The 22,751-nt window shown below is 43.5% G+C and overlaps 1 protein-coding gene across 2 annotated transcripts in view; it reads left to right on the forward strand.

The window, feature by feature from the left end:
• akt3a (AKT serine/threonine kinase 3a) overlaps positions 1–22,751 on the forward strand; it is a 150,406-nt gene that overhangs the window by 12,606 nt on the left and 115,049 nt on the right. For both annotated transcript variants that reach the window (XM_014179955.3, XM_014179954.3), the window contains exon 2: positions 919–1,186. In XM_014179955.3, coding sequence (XP_014035430.1) covers positions 1,141–1,186 — 46 coding nt within the window. In that variant the 5' untranslated portion in view covers positions 919–1,140. The remainder of the gene's footprint in view (positions 1–918; positions 1,187–22,751) is intronic.

The following is a 22,751-nucleotide window of genomic DNA, read 5'->3' on the forward strand; positions in this document are numbered from 1 at the left end:
TATATATATATAATGGAGGAAACATATTGAATTTGGCCTTATTAGCCCATAGAAACGCATTGAATAACAGCTTCCTACATGGATAAACAGATAGTTCAAAAAATGATCAAAAGTAAGTTTGTTCGGAAGGGTCTGTCCTATACCTGAGAGATAAGAAAGATCAGAAAACAATTTTTTATTTATTACATGTATTTAACCCCTTATACTTCCATAAAAACATTTTAACTGGTACTTGGCTACCTTCAGATTGTGTTCGTGAGAGTCTCATCTTTCATTAGAGGGGTCATAATAGTTTGTAGGCAAAACCGTTCGTATGCTACAGATTTTTCCTTGACAATACTTTTTTTTAATATAATGGTCTGATAAACACGGTGGATTGAGATGCAGCCCAGGCAAAAACAACTGATATCTCTAGCTTAAACTGATGGAATTTGATGGGGATTTTTTTATTATACCAATTATATTTCTGCAGGGGCGCGGACATCGACTTTATGGGGCTAATAGCATAATCAATACCTTTTTTGATGCTTGATTGACTTTGTTTTATCTTATTGACCATTTAGACAAGAGGGAACATTTAGGTTAGATGTTTGTCACTTTCTTTTATCCTGTTTTGAAAGAATATAAGGATATAAAAAGACCAATAAAGACAGGAACATTGCAATATAGCTATTTAATAAACAGCATAGGAATGTGGTTCAGGGATGAATAGGAAGTATCAACAGGAGAGTCCAACTGCGGAGGGGAAAACAATGCAACAAGGGAAAAGCAGCTTTGGTGGGATGGAGGGATGTTATTTGGCTTCACAATGACTGTTGTTTGTCATGTCAGATTGTGTAAGAATGAAGGGGGAAAGGCAAAGAGAGAGACAGAGAAAATAATCCATGTATTATTTTTTCCCCTGTTACTTCCTTCCAGGCTGAGTCACCACTGGAGAGTGGGAAGGTCTGGAGAGAAAGAACGAGAGAACGAGAGAGAGAGGGGAGGGAGAGAAGAAACAACCACGAGAGGAAGAGAAGACGCCACACACCACTTGTATGCGAGTGTGTGAGAGAGAGCGAGAGCAACTGAGCGAGCTGCCGGGAGAGCGCGAGTAAGGGAGGGTGAGAGACACCGCCGGCATCGAGGCTGGGAGGCACCATGAGCGATGTCACCATCGTCAAAGAAGGCTGGGTGCAAAAAAGGGGTAAGTAGTACCTCTCCTCTTATGGGCTGTTTTGTAACCGACTGGGATGAGTGAGAGTGAGAGAGAACATGGAGATGTGTGTTTGAGAGTGAGAGAGAAAATGAGTAAACACATGGATGGGTGATTATTCTGTGTGTCTCCCCAGGGATAAGTCTCTTTATTATGGTTGGCTGGCTGCTTTACGCCAGGGCATGGCTTCAGTCTGATTGTGTCTGAAGAGAACAGTGTGTGTGGGTGTATGAGAGGAGAGGAGGGGAAGGGAGAGCACACAGCATGTGCCTGTAGTATGTACATGGTTTTCTGAGTGTCTGTCTGAGCTTAGCTTGCGGAGGTTGCGTGCGTGCATGTGTGTGCGTGCGTGTTTGGCTGCTGTTGCTAAATGAAGGGGAAGGACTGCCCCAGTGTTGATGTTGCAAGGCTGTTTTACTCCGATTTGACTTGGTCTCCCCTACTGTGTGTGGAATAGAGACAGAATTGCATTTGCCTTAAGCTGTTGTCTGCTGCCGGCTTCTGCTTCTATGAGACATGAAACAACCTCCCTTGTCCCTGACTCAATGCTAGTGTCCCTTTCTGGTCCTAGACCTCCAGGGGTGCTGTGCTGAATCTGACATAAACCCAGAAGAGAGAGAATTAAGATTTTTTTTGAAAGATTTGTGTAATTTCTCAGTTAATTTAATAAAGTTTGCGTTAGATTTACTTATTATTAAATATTTATGTAAAGCACATTGTGTTGTATTCATTCCATGTCTGATATGTGCTGTATAAATAAAGCTTGAATTGATGTTATGCACTTGGCCTGTTGCACAACAGCTCTGACATGTGAGGAGCATGTCATCACAGGGTCGTGGGTCACTGGCCGGTTTCTCTGAGTCTGTTGAGATCTTTTGATGAAGACGGACAAGACATCACCCCTGGTCTACACTGGTCCTGGTGCCTTGCGCACTCTGTCTGTCTCGGTCTGTTTGATGGCCTTCTATTCCCCTCAGTCTGTGCCCTGGGTGGGTGCTCTCTCTGACAGATTGCGTGTTCAACGTTTTTCTCCAACCACCTAAACATTCTCAGTGCTGTACTAAATTAGAGACAGCCTTAGTTTGTCTTACATCCTTAGTAGAGGTCGACCGATTATGATTTTTCAATACCGATGCCGATTATTGGAGGACCAAAGAAGCCGATTTCCGATTTATCGGCAGATTTTTTTTATTTATTTATTTTTTATTATTATAATTTTTAACATTTGTAATAATGACAATTACAACAATACTGAATGAACACTTATTTTAACTTAATATAATACGTCAATAAAATCAATTTAACCTCAAATAGATAATGAAACATGTTCAATTTGGTTTAAATAATGCAAAAACAAAGTGTTGGAGAAGAAAGTAAAAGTGCAATATGTGCCATGTAAGAAAGCTAACGTTTAAGTTCCTTGCTCAGAACATGAGAACATATGAAAGCTGGTGGTTCCTTTTAACATGAGTCTTCAATATTCCCAGGTAACAAGTTTTAGGTTGTAGTTATTATAGGAATTATAGGACTATTTCTCTCTATACGATTTGTATTTCATATACCTTTGACTATTGGATGTTCTTATAGACACTTTAGTATTGCCTGTGTAACAGTATAGCTTCCGTCCCTCTCCTCGCTCCTACCTGGGCTCGAACCAGGAACACATCGACAACAGCCACCCATGCAGAGCAAGGGGAACAACTACTCCCAAGTCTCAGAGCGAGTGACGTTTGAAACGCTATTAGCGCGCATCCCGCTAACTAGCTAGCCATTTCACATCGGTTACACCAGCCTAATCTCGGGAGTTGATAGGCTTGAAGTCATAAACAGCGCAATGCTTGAAGCATTGCGAAGCGCTGCTGGCAAAATGCACGAAAGTGCTGTGTGAATGAATGCTTACGAGCCTGCTGGTGCCTACCACCGCTCAGTCAGACTGCTTTATCAAATATCAAATCATAGACTTAATTATAATATAATAAACACACAGAAATATGAGCCTTAGGTCATTAATATGGTCGAATCCGGAAACTATCATCTCGAAAACAAACGTTTATTCTTTCAGTGAAATACGGAACCGTTCCGTATTTTATCTAACGGGTGGCATCCCTAAGTCTAAATATTGCTGTTACTTTGCACAACCTTCAATGTTACAACATAATTACGTAAAATTCTGGCAAATTAGTTCGCAACGAGCCAGGCGGCCCAAACTGCTGCATATACCCTGACTCTGCATGCAGTGAACGCAAGAGAAGTGACACAATTTCACCTGGTTAATATTGCCTGCTAACCTGGATTTCTTTTAGCTAAATATACAGGTTTAAAAATATATACTTATGTGTTTTGATTTTAAGAAAGGCATTGATGTTTATGTGCAACGATTGGGCTTTTTTCGCAAATGCGCTTTTGTTAAATCATCCCCCGTTTGGCGAAGTTGGCTGTCTTTGTTAGGAAGAAATAGTATTCACACAGTTCGCAATGAGCCAGGCTGCCCAAACTGCTGCATATACCCTGACTCTGTTACAGAGGTGACACATTTTCCCTAGTTAAAAGAAATTCATGTTAGCAGGCAATATTAACTAAATATGCAGGTTTAAAAATATATACTTGTGTATTGATTTTAAGAAAGGCATTGATGTTTATGGTTAGGTACACGTTGGAGCAACGACAGTCCTTTTTCGCGAATGCGCACCGCATCGATTATATGCAATGCAGGACACCCTAGATAAACTAGTAATATCATCAACCATGTGTAGTTAACTAGTGATTATGATTGATTGATTGTTTTTTATAAGATAAGATTAATGCTAGCTAGCAACTTACCTTGGCTTCTTACTGCATTCGCGTAACAGGCAGGCTCCTCGTGGAGTGCAATGTAAAGCAGGTGGTTAAAGCGTTTCACTAGTTAACCGTAAGGTTGCAAGATTGAATCCCCGAGCTGACAAGGTAAAAATCTGTCGTTCTTCCCCTGAACAAGGCAGTTAACCCACCGTTCCTAGGCCGTCATTGAAAATAAGAATGTTTTCTTAACTGACTTGCCTAGTTAAATAAAGGTGTAAAAAAATCGGCCCCAATTAATCGGCCATTCCGATTAATCGGTCGACCTCTAATCCTTAGTTTGTGTGTGTGTGTCTGTCCAAGCATGTGAGCAGCGATGGCACTGGCTGGCTCCAGTCACTCTTGCCACCCCATTTGGTTGAATTATGAGCCCCTAGTCCATGTCTGACACACTTGAGTTGATTTAGAAGACTCCAGGTACACTCCTCTAGCTCCTGCTCTCTCATTGAGCTGCTGCCTAAATAGATTTTTATGGACAAAATACAAGTGGTGAAGTGGATGGTCAGTGGACCTTAATGTCTGATGTGATTTGTGGGGTTTCTGAACCCCAGGGGTTCTGCTACAGACTACAGACTTATTATAGCAGGATCTCTAGCTGTCTTGGTCCTCTGTAGCTAAGTTGGTAGAGCATGGCGCTTGCAACGCAAGGATAGTGAGTTCGATTCCTGGGACCACCTGTATGTAAAATGTATGCACACATGACTGTAAGTCACTTTGGATAAAAGCGTCTGCTAAATGGCATCTATTCTAGATGTGATGAGCCACATTGTGTTCTGGGGTTTTATGCCTGCAGCACAGTCACATTGTGTTCTGTCTCTAAAGCTCCCAGAGCTCATGTCTGTCTATCAAAATGGAATACAGCTTTTTAGGAGGCGTCTGCATGCAATTTTCCAGACCATAGTACAGAACCATTATTCCAATCCTTTTGTGGTCTTACACAGTGTCAAGGCTTGCAGTTTAAGTGCTATTTGATGGTATTGAAGTATTGATCCACTCAAAGCAGAATTAGCCTAAACAAAGAAATTAGCTTAAGGACAAAGCTTGTTTTTCATCAGACATGATTGAATCAAGGCTTTAAGCTCTGCAAGGGATTCCAGTGAAATGCATTGGGGGGGGGGGGACAACCAGAGGCACGGGTGGGAGCGAGAGTGCTGTTGAGTTATCTGGGAAATGTCTGAACCTTAGAGCTTTATAATACTAGCAGTGCATAGGTCATGAGAGTGTGCAGTCGTTGCATCGGTTTCAATGCAAATCACATGGGTAGGTGAGTGAAAAATAATGCAGTGTATGACAACACCGTCTGAACACGCTAGTAATATTAAGCATAATCACACCGTGTGTGTGTGTGTGTGTGTGTGTGTGTGAGAGTCAACTTCTCGGAGCCTCCCAGATGTGCACATGCTCCAGAGCTGTCCATTCCATCCCATATAAGGCCATGTGGGAACCTGGGGGATCCGTTCAAACTTCCCTCCCTCCCTCCCTAGGAGGGGAGGGGCCACGCCTTCCTCCAGCCATGCAGCCTGCAGATGGGGAGACGAGAGGAGAGTAGCCTCGGCTCTAAGCTGCCTGGGAAACAGAGCACGTTTTGTTGGGCTTGGACTCTGGCCAACATGACCTTGTTCACCCTCTCTTTCTCTGCCCCTCCCTCTCCTCTCTCCATCCTTCGCTCATCTATTTTCCCTCCGTGCTCTGTCCCGCTCCATTCTAACCGCCTGCCTTCCTGCTTGTGTTTCCCTTGCTGCAGTAAAGTGATTTTGTCCCTGGCCTGACACAGGCTGTGTCTACTGGGTGAGTTTGTGAAAACAGAGCTGTGATACAAGGGGAAAGGGGGGCGTCTGGCGGTGACATAATTTCCTGTTTACGGACCAGCTGAATGGGTCTCTCTGAGAGGGGGCCCGCTGAAGAGAGGATGATTGACCAGCTCCTCTGTCCTCCTCCCTGCATTACATCCCTCCATCCATCCATGCTCTCACACTGAATTCACTAAGTGCTGATTGAACTCTGGGCCAATGATGTCCTCATACCCTGGAAGCAGCAGATCGGAGACGAAGGTAGAACAATACACTACTAGGCTCTATTCAGTCCGAATCTGTAAACGGGTTTCCCGGTTCAATCAAAAGCAGCATTCTTCCATGTGTGTATTATTGCAACCCAAAGTGAATTGTTTTCAGCTACTTCCTGAAATCCGGTCACTGGGTTCGTTGGAATAAGTCCAACTGCTTCCGGGGCTCACTTAAAGACATGTATTAATATAATTTGATGACTTTTGCAGTGTGGATCTCCTAGATATCTCCCTCACAGATCTACATGGATTCTCTCTAGCATATGGTGAAGCACAGAGGGAAGTGGATGGCATCTGCACCATTCAGATAAGCATCCCACATGGCCTCCTTGGATTGGTTCTGGACGGCGTGTCTGTGTCATCATCTCTGGTTAAGAGCAGACCTCCCTGTCTGTGTGTGTGTGTGTGTGTGTGCATAATGCGTGCTCTGGGGCTGCTGGGATCACATGGCTGCTCTGCTGCGGTCTCAGTCAGAGCACTGATGGAACACTGTGTACTGCAGGGGTTATGACTGGGGAAAAAGGGGAGTGGGGGTGGGAGGGGGTGGAAGCTGTGCGGAGGCATGAATGAAGCTCTCTCTCTCTCTGACTCTGACCTTGGTGGTACCAGCTCTGCTGACTGCGCTATACCTTCAGTCACCTCTGGCAGGGAGAACCCATCTGACCCCACACAGAGCAACACTTCAGTGGCCACTGCACCACTCCTCTGGCTCCTCTCTCCCCCTCCGCCCAGGCCTCATGGTGGGGGGGAGGGGGCTGCTAGTGGGAACTCCCTGGAAATCTCCTCCATGACTCAGAAGAAAGTGAGACACAGACAGCAGCCAATGTGATGTGACCTGTCTGGTCTGTTTCCATAATTTGCTATCAACTTATCACACTTATGGTACATGTCTAGCTGCTCCTCCCCTCTCCAAGAACACTGGTAGATAATACAGTATGGCTTCACTACTATCAGACCTGTCTGCCTCCAGTCTTCTCCTCACGATGGGCCCCAGCGTGCGTCTGCCTGCCTGGTAGCGGGTTCCATCTACGCATATTAAGTGGAGGAGTGCAGCCTCCACAGTCACGACTCAGCCTTTCGTGCGTGTCTGTGTGATGCATCAAGGACACACATGCACACAGACTTACTGTATATACAGAAAATTGTCTGTCTGGCTGGCTGTCTCTAGCTGGCTGGCTGGCTGGGAGAGGTCTTGCTTGCTGACTGGCTGGGTGGCTTGCTGGCAGTCTTGTACGTGACTAGCTGGCTGTACGTGACTTGCTTGCTCACTGTCTTTCTGGCTGGCTGTCTGGGTGGCTGTCTGGTAGAGTTCTTACTTGCTTGTTGTCTGGGAGAGGTCTTACTTGCTAGCTGACTGGGAGAGGTCTTGTTTGCTGGCTTTCTCTGACTAGCTGACTGGCTGGGAGAGGTCTTGCTTGCTGACTGGCTGGCTGGCAGTCTTGTCTGACTAGCTGGCTGGGAGAGGTCTTGCTTGCTCACTGTCTTGTTGGCTGGCTGGCTGTCTGGTAGTAGTCTTACTTGCTGGCTGACTGGGAGAGGTCTTGTTGCCGGCTGTCTGTCTGACTAGCTGGCTGGCTGGGTGAGGTTTTGCTGGCTGTCTGTCTGACTAGCTGGCTGGGAGAGGTCTTGTTTGCTGCTGTCCAGGGACGGGTGCAGGCCAGAGGAACAGGGTTAGGGTGCTGCTGACTCATGGCCCAATCCAGAACCATGACTGCAGTATTTGTCACTGTGTGTGTGTCTGGATGGCCCAGGGCTGGCCTTCTCTGATGATTGTGCTGCATTATTATTAGTCATCAGCCTGCTGACTGATGTGGTCCATGTGTTCTGATCCTCAGATAGTGGATCACATAGTACTAGACTCAGTGCTCTTCATGTTGCTCTACTCTCATCCATCCCTCTGTCCAAACTGCACTCTGTGTGTGTAAACGTCTGCTGCGTGTCTTGTCTGTGTGTTGAGCCCTGTCTGAGCAGGAGAGAGGACTGGGGAGGTTGGAGTGTGATGCATTTAGGCTCTAAATGCTATTGGCATGTCTGTGTTGAATGTTGAAGTGCTTGATCTTTACCAAATGTGATGAAAATGCCCGGCATGTGTTTACTCTTACTTTGTACTTGTGACCTGTAGCAGGAAATGTATAGCAGGAATGTAATTTAATGTCTATCGGCTACATGTTTCAAACAGACCACCATAGTCCCTGTGCCCAAGAAAGCGAAGGTAACCTGCCTAAATGATTGCTGCCCGTTGCACTCACGTCGGTAGCCATGAAGTGCTTTGAAAGCCTGGTCATGGCTCAGATCAACACTATCATCCTGGAAACCCTAGACCCACTCCGCTTCAGATACCGCACCAACAGATCCACAGAGGACGCGCTCTCAATCGCACTCCACACTGCCCTTTCCCACCTGGGCAAAAGGACAGCTATGTGAGAATGCTGTTCATTAACTACAGCTCAGCGTTCAACACCATAGTGCCCACAAAGCTCATCACTAAGCTAAGGATCCTGGGACTAAACACCTCCCTCTGCGACTGGATCCTGGACTTCTTGACGGGCTGCCCCCAAGTGGTAAGGGTAGGCAACAACACAGCTGCCACGCTGATCCTCAACACTTGGGCCCCTCAGGGGTGTGTGCTCAGTCCCCTCCTGTACTCCCTGTTCACCCACGACTGCGTGACCAAGCACGACTCCAACACCATCATTAGGTTTGCTGACGACACAACAGTAGTAGGCCTGATCACCAACAACAATGAGACAGCCTATAGGGAGGAGGTCAGAGACCTGGCAGTGTTGTGCCAGGACAACAACCTCTCCCTTAATGTGAGCAAGACAAAGGAGATGATCGTGGACTACAGGAAAAGGAGGGCCAAACAGGCCCCCATTAACATCGACGGGGCTGAAGTGGAGTGGATAGAAGTTTCAAGGTCCTTGGTGTCCACATGACCAACAAAATATCATGGTCCAAACACACCAAGCCAGTTGTGAAGAGGGCACGACAATACCGTTTCCCCCTCAGGAGACTAAAAAGATTTGGCAAAACTGAGTTCCCTTTTGTTTCACGGTCCTACAAAAGGGGGACTGCCAGTCCCCATATTGACAAAAAGTTGCACCATCGAGAGCATCCAGGACCTATATACTGGGCGGTGTCAGAGGAATGGCGAGAAAATTGTCAAAGACTCCACAATCACCCAAGTCATAGACTGTTGTCTCTGCGACCGCACGGCAAGTGGTACCGGAGCGCCAAGTCTAGGACCAAAAGGCTCCTTAACAGCTTCTACCCCCAAGCCATAAGACTGCTGAATAATTAATCAAATGGCCACCCGGACTATTTACATTGACCCCCCCACCCCTTGGCTTTTACACTGCTGCTACCCTCTGTTTTATATCTATGCATAGTCACTTTACCTCAACTAACCTGTACCCCCGCACATTGACTCGGTACCGGTACCCCTTGTATATAGCCTCGTTATTGTTATGTAATTTTCTTATGTTACTTAAAAAAACAAACACTTTAGTTTATTAAGTAAATATTTTTCTTAACTCTATTTCTTGAACTGCATTGTTGGTTAAGGGCTTGTAAGTAAGCATTTCAAGGTAAGGTCTACACCTGTTGTATTCGGTGCATGTGACAAATAAAATTAGATTTTTGATTGATTTAAGGCTTACTGAATGAAAAGCATGCTTTGATAAAGTTGGCTTTATTAGTTGTAACAGTCTAATGATAATGGAAGAGTTATTACTGGCCATACACTAGATAAGTAACAGAGCATTCCTCCCGAAAGGAGCCTCAAAGTTAGTTTTTTCAGTGAAACACTCTCTACTTTTTAATTAGCAAATGGTTGTTTTCATCTTGATAGTCAACATCATTTCCCATTATCTCCTTTCTCTCCTCTCTGAATGAGACTTTAACTCTCACTGAAGACATATTTCACTGTGTGCAGTCAACACATTTATCAAAGTAGTCAGAACAACAACAGGGCTGCATCGAACGGCTTAAATTACTTCATCAGAACATTCCTCTCCCTCATTAAACATTCCTGGAATGTTCTGTCTGCTTGCTGTCATCGCTGGCACTCAATCATCTTCCGCCTTCCGTCATACCATCCAGAGAGTCTTCTCACTCATTCTCTAGATCCAGTATCCCCCTGCAAGGCTAACATCCACAGCATAGACCAGCTTAAATTTCAAGATGGTACATGCTGGTCATGCTGGTGTGACCAACATGGCTTAGCTAATTAGGCTGGCTGACCAGCTGGTGATGCTGGTGACCAGCTCATGCTGGTATGCTTGTGACCAGCTTATGCTGGTACTGGATGCTGTTGATGCTAGAATGCTGTTGACCAAGCTGGTCTATGCTGGTCCAACATGGTCTAGCTCAGGGATGGGCAACTTTGATGGGAATGGGGCCACAAAAAAAGTGAACTCATGAGGGGCCGCAGTGGCTCACGTGTCTGAAAACCCTACCCTTTTGGGGGCCCTAAGCAAAATTTGGTTGGGGTCCCCCCCATTTGACCATGATTACTACAAATGGATATGGTCTACTGGCCAGCTAACATACCAATCTAAAAATGTTTTGCTTTAATGGGCTAATTGAGTGACAGTCAGTGACTGACATAACGTAACTGCTTATGCAGTTATGATGAAATTGTGCCTTGTGTATCCTACTATTCTAACTCTTAACAGTAAGTTGAGAGCAAAACTGAGTTCCCGACTGAGTTCCCTTTTGTTCCATGGGCCTACAAAAGGGGGGCTGCCAGTTGCCCATCCCAGGTCTAGCTGGTCAAGCTGGTCTGGCAAAACCACACCTATTATCATATTTCCCAGCATGCTCTATTGCAGTTAGATTTGTTTTGAATTGTTTGTTTCAATATCTTTTTGGTTTGTTGTGTTTTTGCATGTACATTGATTTGATGAATTAATCTTATTCTACACAAAGATAAATAACATACATTTTGGTTGGACTTATTCCACACGTTACTGAAATGGTTGTTCCCATTTAGATGGTTTAGGTAGTTTTATTTACTCCTCTTTCTAACCCTGGGAGTCATTCTGAATGCAGATTGTGGGTGAATACAAGTTTTAAATTGTTGGATACCCCCCACTTAATAGGAATAAAACATCACTTTGCAAGCCAGCAGAATGTTACTTGCAGGCCTGTTGTGGCCACTGTATTAGGGAAAAACTCAGCCCTCAAATGAAGGCCTTATGATATATGTCATGTACTGTCTTTAAATAATAAAGCACTTTGATGCTGGTCACCAATGTCCAAAACCCAGCGAAGGCACCAGCAGAATCACAATGAAGGCACCAGCGAAAACCCAGCGAAGGCAGGTGACCAGCGTAATCAGCCTATTCTGGTCTATGCTGTTTTTTTCAGCAGGGATGTTCTATAGCAGGGCTGCCCAACCGTCTTCCTGGAGATCTACCGTCCTGTGGGTTTTCAATCCAAACCTCTTCCTGGAGATCTACCGTCCTGTGGGTTTTCAATCCAAACCTCTTCCTGGAGATCTACCGTCCTGTGGGTTTTCAATCCAAACCTCTTCCTGGAGATCTACCGTCCTGTGGGTTTTCAATCCAAACCTCTTCCTGGAGATCTACCGTCCTGTGGGTTTTCAATCCAAACCTCTTCCCGGAGATCTACCGTCCTGTGGGTTTTCAATCCACACCTCTTCCCGGAGATCTACCGTCCTGTGGGTTTTCAATCCACACCTCTTCCCGGAGATCTACCGTCCTGTGGGTTTTCAATCCAAACCTCTTCCCGGAGATCTACCGTCCTGTGGGTTTTCAATCCAACCCTAATTTAACACACCTGATTCTACTAATTAGCTGCTCAACAAGATCTTAACTAGCTGAATCAGATATGCTAAATTAGGGTTGGACTGAAAACCTACAGGACAGTAGATCTCCAGGAAGAGGGCTGGGCAGCCTTGTTCTATAGGGTTCCATTGGTACATATTGCCAGGCCCTTGTTTCTCTGCTCATACGCTGGCTCAAATTTGGTGTTTGGTGTGAAGCGTTGCAGGATCATAGAGTTCATTCCTGTAATGATGAGCTCAATGTCAAGAGTCTGATGACTCAAGAGTCAGGAGGATGGATACCGCAAAGAGAAGGAGTGAGAGGGGGAGAGAGACCACTCAGCCATGTCTGTCTGTGCTCTTTCCCCGTCCAGTACTCGGGTTTCGGGGGCAGACAGGACAGGACCTCTGTTCAGGGTCTTATCAGGGACGGACATCTTGGCTAGTGTGACCGTGTCAGCTGCCACCCGCCTGAATGGTGCCATTGAAGGGGAAAAGGAGCAGGGGCTGGCCCATACCTATGGCACTGTTAGGCTGATCCTGGGTCTGGGGGGGGCAAGGCTTAGAGGCGAGAGCAGTAGGGATGGAGGCTGGTTTGACTCAAGATGTTGTTACTTTTTTGGTTCAACCTCTGAGGAACACTCATGGTATTGATTGGCTTTGGCTAAACTCATGGGTGTCTAATGGGTGTCGATCTGAGAGCGCGCGTTATACCCCGGAACGGGTCTCTTGCTTGAAACTGCCTTTTACACAACGCTCAATGACTTTAAATGGAACCATGAGGATACCTGTAGGAAACGTTTTACTGAAGCAGAGAGGGAATGTTTCTTACTATTCTTCAACAACGTAGAACTGTCAGCCTGTGTTAAAATATGCTTAAAATGATTAAAATACAAAAAAAGGGATTGCGTTGAATTGTTTTGGGGAAATTAACATAGACATGGTTTTAAAAAGGTAGTGGTAATATTAAATTCAGTACCGAAATTTGTAGGCGCCTTAACTTACCCTGTCCTGCGGCTCAAGTTACCCCATACACGAGTTGTGCCAAGATACTTTTTTGTAGAAGCTATGTTTTCAAAACTGTAATGTTTACATGAATTTCTATTATTTCCAGGGATACAAAGCATCCTGAAATATGTGGATCTTTGTCAGAAATAAAACCATATTTCCCTCGATACAGTGACGCTGCCACTAGGCGCCATGGCAACTATAGAACCATACATTTCCCAAAATGAATGTTGTTTCTTAAAGTTCTCAGAACTATTTAAGAACATTCCCAATGTCAAACCATTTGGAGAACATTCCTAGAATATTGTAATTAAATGTAACCATGTGGGAAACGTTCTGTTAAAGTAATGAAATGTTTTTTGTCAAGTTCCTTAAATGTGGTGAGAGTATTCCAAAGCTAAGCAACTATCCTGCACCGTTCCCAGAACATTGTAGTCATTTAGCAGACTGTCTTATCCAGAGCGACGTACAGTTAGTGCATTCATCTTAAGGTACCTAGGTAAGACAACCACATATCACAGTCGTAGTAAGTAAAACATAGAAGTGCTTTAAATACTCATAGGACAACAACACTCTCACCAACCTCTAAGAAACATGTGGTTCTTAGAACATTTTGTGCTAGCTGGGTAGTAGAGTATTTGGACTCTGCCGGTCTATGCTGCATTGACATATACGTATGGCGTCTTCCATAGGCCTATCCCTACCTAGCCAATCAGAGCTGTTGTGTTGTAGACGCACTCGGTGTTGTGACACTGTGTGTGTGTGTGTGTGTGTGTGTGTGTGTGTGTGTGTGTGTGTGTGTGTGTGTGTGTGTGTGTGTGTAGGACCTCCTTTGTTTTTAATCCGAGGATATAGTGGCCATGCTCATAAATATGTAATCAGCTGTGAGCCATTAGGAAAATTGGGATACCATGACAGAAGTCTTCATGGTTGAAGCCACACTCGCATGCAGTATCTGCTGGCCTGAGCTATCAGCTTAGGCAACAGATACTGATCAGTCGTGGTGATGACGCGTTTGCCTTTAGCAGTGGAACATCCGAACTATACGCTCACTTTTCATTAAGTGTTCAATGAATCTTTCATGGGAAAGTGTCCCACTCCGGCATTAGTATGGAAGAGTCAAGCACAGACGTGTGCACGCTGTTCTGTGAGGAGCAGCGGTTGGTTGGGATCACTGATGTATATACAGTATACTGAACAAAAATATAAACACAACATGCAACAGTTTCAACTATTTTACTGTGTTAAAGTTCATATAAGGAAATCAGTCAATTGAAATAAATTCATTAGGCCCAAATCTATGGATTTCATATGACTGGGCAGGGGCGCAGCCATAGGTGGGCCTGCTGGGGAGCCAGGCCCAGCCAATCAGAATGAGTTTTCCCCCACAAAAAGGGCTTTATTATAGACAGAAATACTCCTCAGTTTCATCAGCTATCCAGGTAGCTGGTCTCAGACAATCCCGCAGGTAAAGAAGCCGGATGTGGAGGTCCTTGGCTGGCGTGTTTACACGTAGGGCTGTGGCGGTCATGACATTTCGTCAGCCAGTGATTGCCAAGCAAATAACTGCCGCTCTCACGTTAATTGACCGTTAATTAACATAAACACATTCAGCATCTCAAGCCACTGATGCAGACCTTTGGAACATCTGCATTTTCAAAAGTCTAATAAATCCATGTAATATAGCCTACACCTTCACAATAAATCCAGAATTTAGACGGGTCTAAAGAAGCATGATATGAAGAAAATGTAGTCTATTTCAGAAGAACAGAATAGCATACTCTGAGTTGTCCTTATGTTAGGTCCTCATCTGGCTGTGGGCTACGCTAGTTCATTTAGCAGACACAATTTTCTTGCAATTCCCGTGCATTATTTTATTAAATTTTATAGTATGAAGAATACAATTGAACAAAGCTGAATAAAATAGAAAGGATGTTTTCTCCAAACGATTTGAGGGAGTGCGCACACTATTCTATGTTGAGCAGTTAACAAAGAAACATGTACTCCAATATGCTTAATTTAGAGTTATTAATGTAACTTTAGTTGTTCTACAAACGTTGGGCTATATGTTCTGATTTTTAATACATTCTAAGGCTGCATGATACGACTCTAATAATGATTTGAAAAAAGTTGCATGAAAGGCATGAGCTCTGTTGTTTTTTGTGCAGGCTTTACACACTTCATCAGCCTCTCATTCACAATTTCACAAGCACTTGATAATGCCTCAAATTTTCTGGTGTCATCCCCTTTGTGTGGCCATAATGCCCCTTAAAAAAAATCCATGTCTTTTGCTGCCAGTGGCTCTGTTGTGCCCTTGGGCTGAATATAATAATTATAATTCCCTTCTCCCTGAGTGCTGCATGCTCCAAAGCACCTCTCACTCATATGGCTCTCCATCACGTGATCGGGTCTTTCTCACAGGCTACAAGTGGAGACCGACACATTGGGGACACAACTGCACTCGTCCTTATCCAATTCTGAGGTGCATATTGAAGATTTTGTAAGAACCGTCCACATTTACTTTTCGTCAGCCAACAAGATGAGTAGGCCTAACGAACAGCAAAAGCACTAGCCTACATTAATCTACTATCCCCCATAGTATAAACGTTGACCTATTGTGTGCAAAAAATAAATATTCCAGTCTGGGACAGTTGTGGGATGTGATAGATCCTAAATTAATACAACCACTAGCATCAAAAAACCTGTTTTACGCAATGAGGCTGATGCAACAGATCAGAACGTTTAGCTTAAAATGCTGATAAACTATTAGGCTATTTCTTAACATTATAAACCCAGCGACGCCCACACGGCTTTAATAAGCATGAATGTTCCATTAGCGGGAAAACACTTATCAAAAGTGACCGCAAATGTGATTATGCATGTAATGGGTGCATTTTTATGGTGAAAATTACCTTTCCCAAACTTGAAACTCACCCACTGCTTATGTATTCCAGTTAGGCTCTACACCCCTTGTAAAGGGGATTAATGTGCTTCATTTTAAGACGTTATTTGGCCACTTTAGTTGTGATACAAACCTTATTAAAACATATAGGCCTATGGGCTAGGCTACATGAGATGTGTCACTATGATTTGAAAAAGTCACAAAAAAAGGCATTGTTTCTTACGCTGGGCATCATTCACAAGTGATAATATATCATTCACAAGTGATAGGCTAATATTGTCACCCATCAGACTATTCTTGATTTAATCTTGTCTTTACATATTATTTAGTATATGTGCGAAATTTGTTTAAATTTACAATGGACCATTGTCAGGCACCTGTCTCAAAACATGGTTAGGGGAAAAAATACACGTCATCTATGCACTTAAATAGCGAATGGAGGATGCTTTTCCCATGGTAAGTTTTTAATGCCAGCCAGGTAGGCTTTACTCCTGTTGTAAAGAGAAGCGATGTGCTTAATATTAGGAAAGTTGAGAAATAAATATTGTAGGCCTAGCTTATAGAAAGCTGATGGGATCCTCCTATTTTTAATAGAGGCCACCACTGTTTTCTCACGCAATTGCCTAGCCTATAGAAATGTTGCGCAACATGAGTTTATGGGCTCTCATGAAGTGTTTCATGAGATTTTCGATTACGTTTGCATTGATGTCAGAGTGGTTAGAGGGACAATAGAGTGCTGAGTACCAGGCAGTTAGCATGTTTGGTAGGTTACTAATGACCAACAGCAGCATCAGAGCTTGGAGAAACCTAATTGATCACGTGGAATTTGACTGCCTTCATGACTCGTGACCACCGGTGTTTTGCGGTAATACGGTCACCGTAACAGCCCTAGTTACATGTGGTCTGCGGTTGTGAGGCTGGTTGGACGTATTGCCAAATTCTCTAAAACAACATTGGAGGCGGCTTAAAAAAAGGGCCCGACGGACAGGGCTGCCGTCCTTCTAGCTCTTAGGAAACTTGGCAGTATTTCATTTTTTTATGTGTGATTTCTTACATGATTAGCCCAGGAAATGTTTCATGTTATTACATACAGCCCGGAAGTTACGACCAGGAATACGACTTTCCCGAATCGGATCCTTTGTTCGTACCCTCAAGTGCAATTTAACTGATTCCAGAGGCTGTTCCAAAACACCACCGGTGGAAAAGAGGTATTCAGAGTGGACCACCTACCGATCTGAGCATATTACTCGCTAATGTTCAGTCTCTGGATAATAAAGTTGACGAGCTCAGAGCGAGGATTTCCTACCAAAGAGATATCAGGGATTGTAACATACTGTGTTTCACGGAAACATGGCTCTCTCGGGATATACTGTCTGAGTCCGTTCAGCCAGTTGGGTTCTCAGTTCATCGTGCAGACAGGAATACATATCTCTCCGGGAAGAAGAAGGGCAGGGGTGTATGTTTCATGGTGTGATTGTGATTAGAGGTCGACTGATTATGATTTTTCAACGCCGATACCGGATATTGGAGGACCAAAAAAAGCCGATACCGATTAATCGCCCGATTTAAAAAATAAAATAAATACAAAAAAATACAAAAAAAATACAAAAAAAATAATAAATAAAATCAATAAAATAATTATTATTATAAAAAATATAAAAAAAAAAATAAAAAAAAAAAATAAAGACAAAAAAATATACCATAATAATAATAATAAAATATATATTTTTTAAATGTATAAAATATATAGTTTATTTAATAAAAAAAAGTAGTATATATATTTTTGGGATATTTGTAATAATGACAATTACAACAATACTAAATGAACAATGAACACTTATTTTAACTTAATATAATACATCAATAAAATCAATTTAGTCTCAAATAAATAATGAAACATGTTCAATTTGGTTTAAATAATGCAAAAACAAAGTGTTGGAGAAGAAAGTAAAAGTGCAATATGTGCCATGTAAAAAAAGCTAATGTTTTAAGTTCCTTGCTCAGAACATGAGAACATATGAAAGCTGGTGGTTCCTTTTAACATGAGTCTTCAATATTCCCAGGTAAGAAGTTTTAGGTTGTAGTTATTATAGGACTATTTCTCTGTATACAATTTGTATTTCATATACCTTGGATGTTCTAATAGGTACTTTAGTATTGCCAGCCTAATCTCGGGAGTTGATAGGCTTGAAGTCATAAACAGCGCAATGCTTGAAGCATTGCGAAGAGCTGCTGGCAAACGCAGTGAAGTGCTGTTTGAATTAATGCTTATGAGCCTGCTGGTGCCTACCACCGCTCAGACTGCTCTATCAAATCATAGACTTCATTATAATATAATAACACACAGAAATACAAACCTTAGTTTCCGGATTTGACCATATTAATAACCTATCATTTCGAAAACAAAACGTTTATTCTTTCAGTGAAATACGGAACCGTTCCGTATTTTATCAAACGGGTGGCATCCATAAGTCTAAATATTGCTGTTACATTGCACAACCTTCAATGTTATAACATAATTACGTCAAATTCTGGCAAATTAGTTCGCAATGAGCCAGGCAGCCCAAACTGCTGCATATACCCTGACTCTGCGTGCAATGAACGCAAGAGAAGTGACACAATTTCCCTAGTTTAATATTGCCTGCTAACATGAATTTCTTTTAACTAAATATGCAGCTTTAAAAAAAAAAAGACTTCTGTGTATTGATTTTAAGAAAGGCATTGATGTTTATGGTTAGGTACAGTTGTGCAACGATTGTGCTTTTTTTGCAAATGCACTTTTGTTAAATCATCCCCCGTTTGGCGAAGTTGGCTGTCTTTGTTAGGAAGAAATAGTCTTCACACAGTTCGCAACGAGCCAGGCGGCCCAAACTGTTGCATATACCCTGACTCTGTTGCACAGAACGCAAGATAAGTGACACAATTTCCCTAGTTAAAAGAAATTCATGTTAGCAGGCAATATTAACTAAATATGCAGGTTTAAAAATATATACTTCTGTATTGATTTTAAAAGGCGTTGATGTTTATGGTTAGGTACACATTGGTGCAACGACAGTGCTTTTTTCACGAATGCGCTTGTTCAATCACCCGTTTGGCGAAGTAGGCTGTGATTCAATGATAAATTAACAGGCACCGCATCGATTACATGCAACGCAGGACAAGCTAGATAAACTAGTAATATCATCAACCATGTGTAGTTAACTAGTGATTATGTTAAGATTGATTGATTGATTGTTTTTTGTAAGATACGTTTAATGCTAGCTAGCACCTTACCTTGGCTCCTTGCTGCACTCGCGTAACAGGTAGTCAGCCTGCCACGCAGTCTTCTCATGGAGTGCAATGTAATCGGCCATGATCGGTGCCCAAAAAAATGCCGATTACCGATTGTTATGAAAACTTGAAATCGGCCCTAATTAATCGGCCTTTCCGATTAATCAGTCGACCTCTAATTGTGATAACATACAGGAATTCAAGTCCTTTTGTTCACCTGACCTTGTGTCACGTAGAGTAGGCCAGAAGGCTAAATTCGATAACCTAACCTCTATCAAAATAAAAAGATGGTGGAGCCGCAAAAGTTCTTCTGTGCAAGGGTGTTTATTTACATAGTGATTCCGGAACAAAAACAACAGTAATGCCATCAAACGTATACCTTATGGGACAGCTAAAAACAATGCTGCCCCATCCCATCCACAGCTCAATCCAAAATGCCTCTCCATGAACTGAAAGAGAGGCTCCTTTTGTAGGGGTAGCCCCTCCCCTCAGAACAATTAACACTAATTAATTAAGCAATTACCTATTCAAACCTACATTTGCCATTTAACTAAACATACTAAAGTATATACATTGCAACACGTTTTTTATGAAACAATATCACAATATAACATTTACAAAATTATATCATTACTGACAGTGTCTTTCAATATGGCCATTTACATTAATGAGCCATTCGGGACAGGCTCTACAAAGTCAACCCAATTCCCTTAGCTCGGGTCCTTATCCAGCATACCCGTAAACTACAGAGATGGAGAGAGAGAGGAACAGAATAAACAACGCGCTCATCCATAACATCTAAGTATAATAAATATTGCTTATATTAGATATGAACACTTGTCTGTTTATTTCTTTATACCATAACCGGTTACTGACGTAAGTGTGAAATGTATGTACTAAGATAGAGGAGTTAACTTGTGTGTCGACCCACATTGTTAACTTATCTGATAACGGAGCAGGGAGGAGTGATGAATGTGTGCGTGCGTTAAAGTACCAAATTCTGCCCGCGGCCAGTGACGGACTTCTACGTCACACCTAGAATACCTCACAATGAAATGGCGACCGTATTACCTCCCAAGAGAATTCTCTTCGGTTATAGTCACAGCCGTGTATATTCCCCCTCAAGCCGATACCACAACTGCCCTCAAAGAACTTCACTGGACTTTATGCAAACCAGAAACTACATCCTAAAACACTCAACCACTGCTACTCCAACTTCCGGGATGCCTACAAGGCCCTCCCCCACCCTCCCTTCGGCAGATATGACCACGACTCCATTTTGCGCCTCCTTTCTTATAGGCAGAAACTCAAACAGGAAGTACCCGTGCTAAGAACTATTCAACGCTGGTCTGACCAATCGGAATCCATGCTTCAAGATTGTTTTGATCACGCGGACTGGGATATGTTTCCGGGTAGCCTCCGGGAACAACATAGACGAATACACTGATACGGTGACTGAGTTTATCAGGAAGTGTATAGGAGATGTTGTACCCACTGTGACTATTAAACCTACCCTAACCAGAAACCATGAGTAGATGGCAGCATTTGTACAAAACTGAAAGCGCGAACCTTCGCATTTAACCATGGCAAGGTGATTGTTTGTATTCGGCCATATTCCCAATGTAGTTTTTCCCTCTGTAAGGCAATCAAACAAGCAAAATGTCAGTATAGAGACAATGTGGAGTCGCAATTCGAAGGCTCAGACACGAGACCTATGTGGCAGGTTCTACAGACAATCACGGACTCCTAAGGGAAAACCAGCCATGTCGCAGACACCGACATCTTGCTTCCGGTCAAACTAAATACCTTCTTCACCCGCTTTGAGGATAACACAGTGCCACCGACGCAGCCCGCTACCAAGGACTGTGGGCTCTCTTTATCCATGGCCAACGTGAATAAGAAATTTAAGCGGTGTTAACCCTCGCAAGGCTGCCAGCCCAGACGGCATCCCTAGCTGCTTCCTCAGAGCATGCGCAGACCAGCGAGCTAGGGTGTTTATGGACATATTAAATCTCTCCCTATCCCAGTCTGTTGTCCCCACATGCTTCAAGTTGTCCACCATTGTTCCTGTACCCAAGAAAGCAAAGGTAACTGAACTAAATGACTATCGCCCCGTAGCACTCAATTCTGTCTTCATGAATTGCTTTGAGAGACTAGTCAAGGATCATATCACCTTTAACTTACCTGACACCCTAGACCCACTTCAATTTGCTTACCGCCCCAATAGATCCACAGATGATGCAATCGCCATCGCACTGCACACTGCCCTATCCCATCTGGACAAGAGGAATACCTATGTAAGAATGCTGTTCATTCACTATAGCTCAGCATTCAACACCATAGTACCCTCCTCCAAGCTCATCATTAAGCTCGACGCCCTGGGTCTGAACCCCGCTCTGTGCAACTGGGTCCTGGACTTTCTGACGGGCCACCCCCAGGTGGTGAGGGTAGGAAACAACACCTCCACTTCGCTGATCCTGAACACTGGGGCCCCACAAGAATGCGTGCTCAGCCCTCCCTGTACTCCCTGTTCACCCATGACTGTGTGGCCATGCACGCCGCCAACTCAATCATCAAGTTTGCAGACGACACAACAGTAGTTGGCCTGATTACCAACAATGACGAGACAGCCGACAGGGAGGAGGCGAGGGCCCTGGGAGTGTGGTGCCTGGAAAATAACCTCTCACCCAAATTCAGCAAAACTAAGGAGCTGATCGTGGACTTAGTCCTATATCGACATAACCTGAAAGGCCGCTCAGCAAGGAAGAAGCCACTGCTCCAAAACTAGCATAAAAAAGCCAGACTATGGCACATGGGGACAAAGATCGTACTTTTTGGAGAAAGGTCCTCTGGTCTGATGAAACAAAAATAGAACTGTTTGGCCATAATTACCATTGTTATATTTGGAGGAAAAAGGGGGAGGCTTGCAAGCCAAACACCATCCCAACCGTGAAGCACGGGGGTGGCAGCATCATGTTGTGGGGGTGCTTTGCTGCAGGAGGGACTGGTGCACTTCACAAAATAGATGGCATCATGAGGGAGGAAAATGATGTGGATATATTGAAGCAACATCTCAAGACATCAGTCAGGAAGTTAAAGCTTTGTCGCAAATGGGTCTTCCAAATGGACATTAACCCCAAGCATACTTCCAAAGTTGTGGCAAAATGGTTTAAGGACAACAAAGTCGAGGTATTGGAGGGCCATCACAAAGCCCTGACCTCAAACCTATAGAAGATTTGTGGGCATGGGATTGTTTTGCACTTTTCGCACCAAAGTACGTTCCATTTTAGGAGACAGAACGTGTCTCCTTCCTGAGAGGTATGACGGCTGCGTGGTTCCATGGTGTTTATACTTGCGTACTATTGTTTGTACAGATGAACATGGTACCTTCAGGCGTTTGGAAATTGCTCCCAAGGATGAACCAGACTTGTGGAGGTCTACAATTTTTTTTCAGAGGTATTTGGCTGATTTTTCTTTAGATTTTTCCCATGATGTCAAGCAAAGAGGCAGCGAGTTTGTAGGTAGGCCTTGGTATACATCCACAGGTACACCTCCAATTGACTCAAATGACGTAAATTAGCCTATCAGAAGCTTCTAAAGCCATGACATCATTTTCTGGAATTTTCCAAGCTGTTTAAAGGCACAGTCAACTTACTCTATGTAAACTTCTGACCCACTGGAATTGTGATAC

The sequence above is a fragment of the Salmo salar genome, chromosome 28 (assembly GCF_965601325.2).
Source record: "Salmo salar chromosome 28, fSalSal1, whole genome shotgun sequence".
NCBI classification, from domain to species: domain Eukaryota; kingdom Metazoa; phylum Chordata; class Actinopteri; order Salmoniformes; family Salmonidae; genus Salmo; species Salmo salar.